A 10898-nucleotide genomic window follows, 5' to 3' on the forward strand; every position below is an offset into this window, starting at 1 on the left:
CTTACAGTAATAAGCACTGAATGTGTCTGGATATATACCAACCTGTACATACTGGAATCTTTGCTCTCTGACTCTGAGTCGTGACCAGTGGGCACTCGGTACAGCTGTTTCGTGCACAGTTCATGCTTGAGGACCCGAACAACAGAGAGGCTGACACTGCTGATACCCTCAAAATTTACTTGGTCCTCAATGGTCTTCTGCTGAATTTCAGTTTAATGGCATTCTTAGGGACCATATCGACAATTAGGGTCTCTTGGTGTGGGGAGAACATACCTGCTCTCCCTCCCCAATGTGGCAGTCTTTCAATTCATCAAAAACATGCAGTTACAGAAATATACATGGAATGCTAGGCCTACAAATGGTTAGACTAACCCTCCATTATAACACTACAGTACATTTGCACAGTGATGGACTGAAACATTTGCCCACAGTATACTGTGGTACAGCATATAGTATAGTCATACAGTAATTGCTATCAACATTTACATACTATAATGTCAAAAACTATAATGCCTGTTCTCTTTTCCAAATCTTCATATTCTTGTGGACACAGTGAATCTACTGGGGTTTAGTTGTTTGCTTTGTCCAACCTCCCTCATGCTCATAGCCAGTAATCCGATATTACTGTTCTTAGTCTTCATTGACCACCTCAACCCCCTCTCTCATACACTTCTCCTCCTCCTCCTTCTGTCAGATTTCTATCCATTGTAGTGCCTCACAAACCAGTGCTCTCTGAAATGAATTATATATGTTCCCTTACATCACAAATGTGATCAATTTTGAGTTGTTGAGTTCAACTGGTGACACTTTTGCTTTAATTGTGTTTGACTTTTGCCACCTGTGCTCACCATTATGCAACACAGTTACATCACAATAAAAATGTGTCTGCAAGTTGTGTCTAAACACATGAAAGGTGCTTATGGTTTTGCCAATAGAGAGACTGATTCAGTCAATAGGTTTAGGCAACTGAGCGTTTGGTTCAGACAATAGGGTTTAGTGTTTTAACAATTGAGAAAAACTGTAATGAGAAACAGGAGGTAAAATGAGGATCTGAAGGACAGGTGAGAAAAATCCTGACCAGTTATTTACTAGTATGTAAGTTTAAAACTTAAAAAGCACACACACACACACACACACACACACACACACACACACACACACACACACACACACACACACACACACACACACACACACACACACACACAAAACAAAAAAACACTGACATCAGTTAAATTCTAACACACTCCGGATTAAATAAATTGGACGCATTCATGCTGCAGTTCACACTCCAACCAGAAGGAGGCGCTGCGGCTACTCAATTACCGGAACGTTCCTGCTGTGTCTGTGCTTCTTCATCGGAACGGTTTGAAGGGGACACCGAAAGGACAACTTGGAGCAGCGGAACGGTGTAAATGTCCGCAAGGAAGATGAGTACCAAACAGGTGACCTGCAGGTGAGTGAGTGTCTCCATATATCCTTGTGTCACTAACCTGTCTGTCTGGCTCGCGATCCGTTTCTGACCCGGCTCACTGCGCAGGCGTCGGCCCAGTGCTAATGTTTTTAGCCTTTAGCTCCTATGTTTGAACGCAGCCAGACTCACCTGATTTAACCTGGAGAGGACACTGACCGGGGACCTTAAGATTTTACTGTAGAGACTGTCAGAGGAAAGCAGTGGCACGTGAGGAAACAGAATTCTGATGACGTCAGAGTTGTGGGATTTGTAGAAACTGTAAATATACCAGATGAACTTTCACGAAATTTTCAAGAAAATCACAGGAGAATTTAAAGTTTCAGGGTGTGAGCGTTCCAGTTATCATCGGAACTCGGAATTACGAGGAATTCGGAAATGACGAAGTCATCTCGTTCTTCCGAGCGGTGAACACGTAAGTTTCAGAGGACCCCGATATTTCCAGGTTTAAAGATGGCTGCGCCCCTGTACCACTTGTTGTCCTTATTAAAATCCTTTATAATGTACTTTGTGTCTTTTATGTTTGTAGTATAAACAGCAGTAGGCTGTTGTTATTGAATCATAACTTTACGGTGGGTTTGTTCGCGAAAAATGGCGTCAGTATGTGTGGTTCTATCTATCGTTATCACTAAAATTGGCTGATTTTTCTCATGGTACACATTTTTACAATGGGTTTGTGATTTTCTAGCTTTATACGGGATTTGTAGATGCTCATAAATAGGTTGTTTTGTAGCCGTCCATTTTTCCGAGTTGGTGCAGCTGGAACGCCAACCACCTGGTAATGACGTCACGTATTCTCCACTCGGATTTCCGAGACAGAGACAGGAACAGACGGAATAAGAAGAGAAGCTCTTCTTCCACATTGAGGTCGGTGGTTGCCATGGTAACCACAAAACTGCCATGCTGCGTGTTAACCCAGCTGGAATTCCGTTTTGAAATCTCAGACCTGTTTATGAACCAGCTGATGTTTACGTTTGGAAATATGACCAAAAAAAGAGTGACGTCATTTTACATTTTGAGCCTACTTCCTATTCAGAGAGGCACAGAAAGTTTAATGATCTGTTTTGTTTAAGGGGCAGATGTAAGTATTTTTCAGAATACTTGAGCAGATGTTTCACACATCCATCATGATTACAGGTGTGCTCTTTTTTAAGGTATTTCCCTTATGGCATGTTTACAAGTGTGCTTTGTTTCAGGTATTTCCTTCATGGCGTGTGTCGGGAGGGCAGCCGTTGTCTGTTCTCCCACGACCCGACCAGCAGCAAACCCTCCACCATCTGCAAGTTCTTCCAGAGAGGAGCATGTGCCTACGGAGAGCGCTGCAGGTGAGGCACACCTGACAGGTGACTCTTCAAACCTGATGGGAAATAAGAGGTTTATGTTGTTATGATTAAGCAGTGACATCACTTCCTGGGTGGAGTCAGGTGTGTATGGTGTGTGTGCAGGTATGATCACATCAAGCCTTCATCCAGGGGAGGAGTGGGAGGAGGTTCAGAGGACCTGGCAGGTGGTGGGAGACCCAGCAGAGGTGAAGCGAAGAGGACGCTCGTCCTAAGGGACAGAGGTGAAGGACATTTGGAGACCAGGGCCCCGTTTCAGAAAGCGGGTTTAGTGAAAACTCTGAGTTAGTTGACTCCAAGTTTAGGAAAACTCTGGGTTTTCGGTTTCACAAAGTGAGTTCAGTTACTGCGGCAACAGACTCTGTGAAGCTAACTTGCTCACTGGCAGGTTTTCTTCAACTAACCCTGAGTTCCTCCTCTTTAGCTGCAGCCTGAAGGAAGTGTAAGACACGGCGTGTCCTTTTCTTGAACCAGTTGACATTGAAGCACAATTACTCCGTAGATATCTACGCCAGGAAAGGGTGATCATACCCCGCTTGGATGTTTTATCATTCTCTCATGATCATTTGAGCAATGTCCGACTCAGCCACTGAATGCCCCTGATAATGAACATCCTGACCACCCTGCTGATGCACAAGATGGAAGAGCAGTAAGCGACACAATATACTACAATCATTTTGAGTGACCCATCGCCTCCCCAGTGTCAAATAGAGACATAAAGCCGTTGTGCTGTTGGGTTGCACCTGCATATTAAAAATGTACACACGGGTGACTCATCAAATAAACCTGAATAAATGATGAAACACAACAAATGCAGATACTTCCAACAAGTCGACTGGTAAGATTATGCACTTAACATCCCATCATGCTGTGTGGCATGTGAAAATGCTGAGTTGATTCTGATTTTGTATCAGGATGACAAGAGGGAAACAAGTGACTTTCAACAAGGGCTGATTGTCAGGGCACAGGTGGCAGCTTCAGACACAAAGATGCTCAACTAGCTGATGTTTCAGTAGGAACAGTGGCTGAAGTGACATCTGCATTTAGATATATGGGGAAGCATCAGTAAATAGGGTCAGACATTATGGTCTACAGCTCATTTGATGACCATGATGCTTGTGCATTAGTGCGATATGCAAAAATAGAGAGCAACTCTTATAACGGTCACTGTCGGATGTGATCAGACTCAACGAGAACAACCTGCCTACAATTAGGGACATTCTAGTAGGGTTGCAGTACATAAACAATTGCACAACACCAAATTAAGAAATTTCTTTTAAGAATATTAATACCAAGATACATTGAAGCAGAGATGCAAATGTTTAATAAGTGGAACACTCGAGATAAAAATGCTACTACTCACGCATCGACTCGGTCAGCTATTTTTTGCCAGATAACGTTCTTTTGCTGTCGCTACTGTATTGCTTTTTTTCCAAAATACATGGTCGTATTCTGCATGTGCATTCATTAATATTTCTAACTCTACTGGAGAAAAATAGGAGGAGCGACTCTTTTTTTTCACCTGTTGCCATGGTGAATCATGTGTTCCATTGATGAGGGCTTATCTGCCCATGCATGCGCTGTACTCGGGGAAGTTAGCTCAGAGTTGATTGAACTAATAGTTATCACCTGTTTGAAACCCAAAGTTGTGCTTTTAACTTGGAGTTTGTTGAACCCGCTTTCTGAAACGGGGCCCTGGTGGAATTTGAAGGTGAAGGAGTTCTTCTGAGCAAACCCATAAGAATTCCTCTCGACCACATGAGACTTCTGTTGTCATGGTGAACATAATGTTAAACTCTTCGAAGGTTGTATGAAAGAATTTCTTTGGATGGAGCTGATTATCTTTGGATAATTGTTGATGTTTAGTTTTATGTTACAAAGATTCCAGATTGTTGACGTTCCTTTTATGTTCCTCACAAAGATTCCCAGACTTTTGATGTTCTGTGGATGTTCCTCATAAAGATTCCCACATTGTTGACTTTAAGTTTACGTTCCTCACAAAGATAGCCTGGTTGTTGATGTTACGTTCCTTACAAAGCTTTCAGATTGTTGACGTATCATTTAAGTTCCTTAGAAAGATTCCTAGATTGTTTTGGGTTCCCTGTTTTATCTGTGAAAAATTACCCACATCATCCAATTGTCAGACCTGGAATCTGTCTCGTCTCCAAGGACACATCATGTAAAAACTAGTGCTGGGCAACGATTAAAATTTTTAATCGCGATTAATCGCATGACATGCTGCGATTAATCGCGATTAATCGCATCGTTACGCGCAAAATGTCTCTTTCCTTTAAAAAAAAGGCCTACAGCTATAAAAAGAAAATGCAGTAAGTTTTGGTTTACAAACACGACATCAGGGGTCTCCAACCTGCAACTCTGGAGCTGCAAGTGTCTCTCTGGACCTTCCACAATGCCTCTAAATACGTGGCTAAAATATTTTTTTTAAATCTATCTTTGAAACCTTAAAAATGGAAATAAAAATGTGGTTCTTCAAAAATAACAAACATCCTATGGTGGCTCTTCATTAAAAATATATATTAACTTGCCTTTTTGAAAAGTCTCGTAACATTTGTGTCTCTAAAGTAGTTTTATTTAGCTGGCTGAGGGAAAAATGGCTCTTTGGATTGGAAAGGCTGCAGACCCCTGCACTAAACACATTAACAGGTTTAGCAGCAATTTTCAGATAAAATATTTCTTCATATATATTTATAAAATCAAATATTTATGACAAAGAAGGATGAAATGTTCAGGATTTACTAACTAAAAGGTAAAAAGTCAGCAGGATGAATTTAAAGCTGTGAAGCTGCTTCCTTCTAAACACAGAAGGAACAATATGTGATGAATATCAGCATCAGGTGAACAGACAGAAAGCAGGATGAGAATCTCACAGCTTCTAGATGGTGAGGAGAGAGAAATATTCACAATATGCACAATAACTTCCATCCATGCATCTTCAGTGCTTCATTATCCAGGTTTCTGGCCTATAATTTTTCTAAACTTTAATTTTCAGCCTCCGCTACCGGGAGTTAGGGGTTAACATCTCGTTCCGGGTGTAACGTCAGGTCTGTAGATGTAAATCTCTACGTGTGGTATCCACAGAAAGTCCAGAATCTCAGCTACCAGCTCAGTTAAACCATTTCTATCACCAACAAACACAGTTAAGACAACAAATAATTTAAAGAACAGCTACACAAAGTCCGAAAAATATATAAACACAAATTATGTCTCCCCGTGTGCACCCCACGGCATGAACACGAACAAAAGACTCCTCTACTGAAAGCTCACATTTCACAGATTCCACAGCTGGAAGTTTCATCTAGCTATGACCAAGATTAACCAAACCAGAGGCAGAAGAAGACCCGATTTATGCTGCACGCTTGTTAAAGTCAGAAAGCATATCTTACCTTTGCTGTCTTGCATAAATTAAAACCGCATTCATTAAAAAAAAATAATAATAAAAAAGTTTCTCGTCCAAAAATTACGATGTTCTGTCCATCTGCATGTATTTTGACAAAGAGAAACGTCGGTTCTTTTTTTCTTCTTCCTGCTCCAGACAGAAAACATCTCTTTATTTTAATAAACCTGCTCTCTCCCGATCACGTCAGACGCACCGCTGCAGCAGGGAAGGGAGACATGGACGCCATGTTTCTGTCATCAAAGCCAGCGGCCAGAAAAAAAAAAAGAAAAAAAAAGAAATAAAATTAACGCGCGATTAAAAAAATTAACAGCGTTAATTAAGCGTTGCGTTAACGCGCGATTAACGCGTTAACGTGCCCAGTACTAGTAAAAACTGTTACCTTCTCTGTTCCTTAGATTTTGGTTGTGATGGTGGGTTTAGGAGCCAGTCGGACGGGCCAGGCTTGGCGTTCCCGGTGGCGGCAGCGTCTCCACAGTCCTACGTTGATGCCATCAGAACCGGGCTGGACGCCTCGGATCAGGAACAAGGTCAGGCTCTGAAAACACTGATTGGCTGGTACTTATGATGATGTCAGATGATGTTTACTTGTCCTCCTTGTAGCGCATCACCCAGTCGGCAGGGCTCACCCAGTGGGTGGGGCTCACCCAGTGGGCGGGGCTCACCCAGTGGGTGGGGCTCAACACAGTGTCCCCCTGCTGTGTCCCTACGCTGCTGCTGGACGCTGCTTATATGAAGAAAGGTGTACGTATCTCCATGGCGACCTGTGTGAAGTATGTGGGCTGCAGGTGCTCCACCCCCTCGACCCCGAACAGAGGAGAGCGCATGAGAAGGTTTGAACTCTCATGTAATAATGTGATTGGTGCATTTCTGTAACTCTAGTCATGTACTGATTACCTGTTATACCTGCTCAGTCCAGAGGTTGTTGGCTGGATGGTCAGACAGCCCTGACACTGTGTGTGCTTTCAGATGTGTCTGCTGGCGTTTGAGGCTGACATGGAGAAGGCATTTGCAGCTCAGCTCAGCCAAGACAAGGTGTGTTGATTCAGCTGCTGAGCTGGTTGTCATGGTAATAGCTGTGCTGACCTTGTTATTGTTGTTCAGGTGTGTTCCATCTGCATGGAGGTGGTGGTGCAGAAAGCAAACCCGTCGGAGCGCAGGTTCGGCATCCTGTCCTCCTGCTGTCACGTCTTCTGTCTGGCCTGCATCAGAACGTGGCGCTGCACCAGAAACTTCTGTAACAAGATCATCAAGTGAGAGTCCAAAGACACCTGAGGACAGAACTGGGTCTGTGGGGTGCTGGGGATCTATGAGGGGTCTGTAAGAGGAAGTCTCTGAGGTCTGGTAGGGGTCTCTGACACCCTTTCAACCCACTTGAACCAGGCAATAATACTAGAACAAGTTCATTGTTAGTTTAGAAGTAACAAAGACTTGTGCAGAGCAGCAGAAACTAGACATCAAACTGCAAAATTACAAACAAAAAAACAAACAAATTCTGGTTTAATGTGGTCTTATGTGGTCCGATGAGGTCTAATGTGGTCTGTGAGGTCTTATGAGGTCCCATGGGGTCTAATGTGGTCTGATCAGGTCTAATGACTTGTGATGATGTCTGGGAGGTGGTTCTATTAAGTCTAATGAGATCTAATGTTGTCAATGAGGTCTTGAAAGTTCTGATGTTGTGTAATGTAATCCGATCTGGTCTGATGAGGTCCCAGAGATCTAAATCCTGGTACACACAACGATTTTTTTAATCTTATGAGATTTTTTATTTGGCAGAGATCCTCACATGTGAAGATAAAAAAAAAAATCGGGCATTAAACAGTTTTGACCATAATGTGTGTTGTGTGCTCCGATAATCTAATCACAGAACAACACACACATAGTGATGCTGTCCCGCAACTCATCTACAATCTACTCCTCTGAGCTAGACATCTCACGTGAGCAAACGTGATCTAACAAAAACGTCGAAGAAGAACCATAGCAACAACTGGCAAAAAATGAAGAAACATAGTAACAATGGAAAACACAACACATAGCGTGAAAGAGGATATATTAGACGAGGGAATGATGGTGGTCTTGGGACTTTGTTAACAAATGTCTGATGAGGTCTAATTTGGCCTCTGAGGTCTAATGAGGTGTTGATGTCTAATGATGTTTGGGAGGTTTAATGTGATCTTATGAGATATGATGCAGTCTGGTGTGGTCTGATAAAATCTTATGTGGTGTCATGAGGGCTGATGAGGTCAGTCTACATTACACCATAATTACGTTTGAGGGCTCTAATGTAGTCTGATGATGAGGTCTGATGTCAGTGAGGTCTGATTAGGTCTTATGCAGTCTGATGAGGTCTTTGTGATCTTTTATTGTCTCTCTCTCTGTGTATCAGATCCTGTCCACAGTGTCGGATGGTCTCTGAGTTTGTCATTCCCTCAGTGTACTGGGTGGAGGATCAGGATGACAAGGACCACCTCATAGAGCTGTTCAAGTCAGGGGTCAGGTGAGCTTCCTGTCTGCTGAGCTGTGATGTGCAGGTTGAATGGGATCAGACCGGTTTGATACGTTGGTGGTGTTTTCTTTCTGCAGTAAGAAGGCTTGTAAGTACTTCGATCAGGGCCGCGGTTCCTGTCCATTTGGAGGAAAGTGTTTGTATCTTCACGCCTTCCCAGATGGAACCCGGGCAGAACCCGACCGGCCGCGGAAACAGCTGAGTTCCGAGGGAAATGTTCGGGTCAGAAACCACAGCACAACTTCACAGTTGTAGTCCAGCTTCTCGGTGCTGCTGGGATTTGTAGTTTTTATCTGTTTTTTTTCTTTCTTCAGTTCATGAACAACGTCCGTCTGTGGGATTTCATCGAAGAGCGCGAGCAGCGGTCGGTCCCACCCCCACCAACCTTGGATGATGACATCACAGAGCTGCGGGAGCTCTTTATGCAGATGTCGGGGCCAAGCCATGAGGAGATTGAGACCCCGGCCACTGCAGAGCAGTAGGGAGGGGACTGACACCGTGGTAACCTGTGAGACTGGACGTCCATGTTGAAACGTTAAATCCTGTGGCCTCTGCAGCTGTATGTGATTGGTGAACACAGGTTTTATTAAAAAAAAAAAATGTTTTATTTATTGGGTAATGAAATAAATAAAGAGTCATTGTGAAGTCAAACTGTGATGAGCAGAATTTATTTTAACAGCTTAGTCAGCGGTTGGTTCCATGATCACAACACAGGCGGAAGTCAGAGAAAATGATGATGAACATGAAGTTCTTCATCCACTGATTCATGTTTGACTGCAGCTTGTTCATGTGGTCAGTGAAGTCTCCACTTGGGTCAGTGCTGCCTCTAGTGGCCATTGGTGGAAAATCAGCTGCAGTTCTTGGCAGCTGACAACAGGGGGCGCTGATGTATCTGTTCCAGAACAAATCCGCTTTTACACCTAAAATATTTAAGTTACCATCCTTTTTTTTTTTTTTTTTTTTTCACATTTCAATCAAATTTATTTCTCATTAAGAAAAGGGAAAAGAATTATCATAACTGAGTTGAAGATCTCCAGGTTTTTTTTTAATGTTTACGCATGAAGATTCAGGTTTTTATCTTAAAAAAACTTTATTAAAAACAAGTCAGTTACAAAACAGGGTCTAAACAACAAAACTAAACATGGTGGCCTAAAATAATAATGGCAGGAAAGTTAAAGCACAGAGCACAATTACAAATAAATTATCAGAATAAAACAGAAAAAAATAAATCTCCAGTTTCTTTCATTGTATTTTCCAAATATGTTAATAGCTTTAGAGTTTTTGTCAATATTTTTTTAAGGTAATTATTACAAATCTGTTGTCATGTTAAAGTCTGTTTCAGTAGGAGTTTAACAGGCAGAGGGAAATCAGCAGGAGGAAAACAATCAGGGTTTATTCATGTCAACGATTATCTGACTAACATTAAAAATCATATTTGATTCTACATCAATAACAGTGGGAAGAAAAAAAGAGTGAATATGATCCAAATTAAAAGAAAGAAGGTAAATGGATATATTTCAGCCAGAGTTTTACTCCACCTGAGGACACGTCTCCTCCATCAGGTGATGTCTGTACGTTCATATTCATCTAATTTTAACTGACTTCTCAGAGATGGAATGACTGAATCAGGAGGAAGATCTCGGCACTGCTGATCTGTCTGTGGATGTGAAGAAGAAATACTCATGAAACACTTCATGCAGTAAAAATGTGACAATGACATGATGCTCTGATTTATTTCTTTTATTTCTTTCCTTTAGAATCTAAATTTAAAGAACTTGATTCTGGTTATATTTTTCCCAAAAATATTTCTTTGCTATGTAACTAAAATGTTGAAATTCTTATTTGTGCAGATATTCCAGATTTATGAAAAACTTAATTCCCGTTAGCCATCCCAGTAAATCCTTGTACTGCTGATGGAACATGCTTCACTTTTCCAGACTTCTTCCCAGTCCTACTGTTTACTACTACTACTTTCAGAAAATATTTTTGCAATTTTTTTTTAAAATGTTAACATATAACTATGAGCAGCAAACAAATATGATCATAATTCATATTCAGAAATCCAAATGTCCTTAAAAATGAATCCAATGAAATTCCCAAAGTTTCTGATTAAACTTTTCCAGTTTAATCTGACTTGGACTCTCCATCCATCGCTCCAGTATCTGC

At 41.8% G+C, this 10898-nt stretch overlaps 1 protein-coding gene across 2 annotated transcripts; it reads left to right on the top strand.

Annotated features, from left to right (window-relative positions):
• The first annotated feature begins 1347 nt into the window (after positions 1-1347).
• On the top strand, positions 1348-9383 carry mkrn2 (makorin, ring finger protein, 2). Of its 2 annotated transcripts, none has more exons than XM_041980005.1 (10): positions 1348-1456; positions 2668-2796; positions 2896-3035; positions 6625-6756; positions 6830-7059; positions 7196-7261; positions 7331-7479; positions 8613-8723; positions 8810-8954; positions 9047-9383. In XM_041980005.1, the coding sequence occupies exons 1-10, from the start codon at positions 1416-1418 to the stop codon at positions 9212-9214; spliced, it is 1311 nt and encodes a 436-aa protein (XP_041835939.1). In that variant the 5' UTR covers positions 1348-1415; the 3' UTR covers positions 9215-9383. The 2 variants fall into 2 exon arrangements, with proteins under 2 accessions (XP_041835939.1, XP_041835940.1); XM_041980006.1 differs by having other exon boundaries at positions 2917-3035.
• Positions 9384-10898: the final 1515 nt, after the last annotated feature.

Source organism: Melanotaenia boesemani, chromosome 3 (genome assembly GCF_017639745.1).
Source record: "Melanotaenia boesemani isolate fMelBoe1 chromosome 3, fMelBoe1.pri, whole genome shotgun sequence".
In the NCBI taxonomy this organism is placed as follows: Eukaryota; Metazoa; Chordata; class Actinopteri; order Atheriniformes; family Melanotaeniidae; genus Melanotaenia; species Melanotaenia boesemani.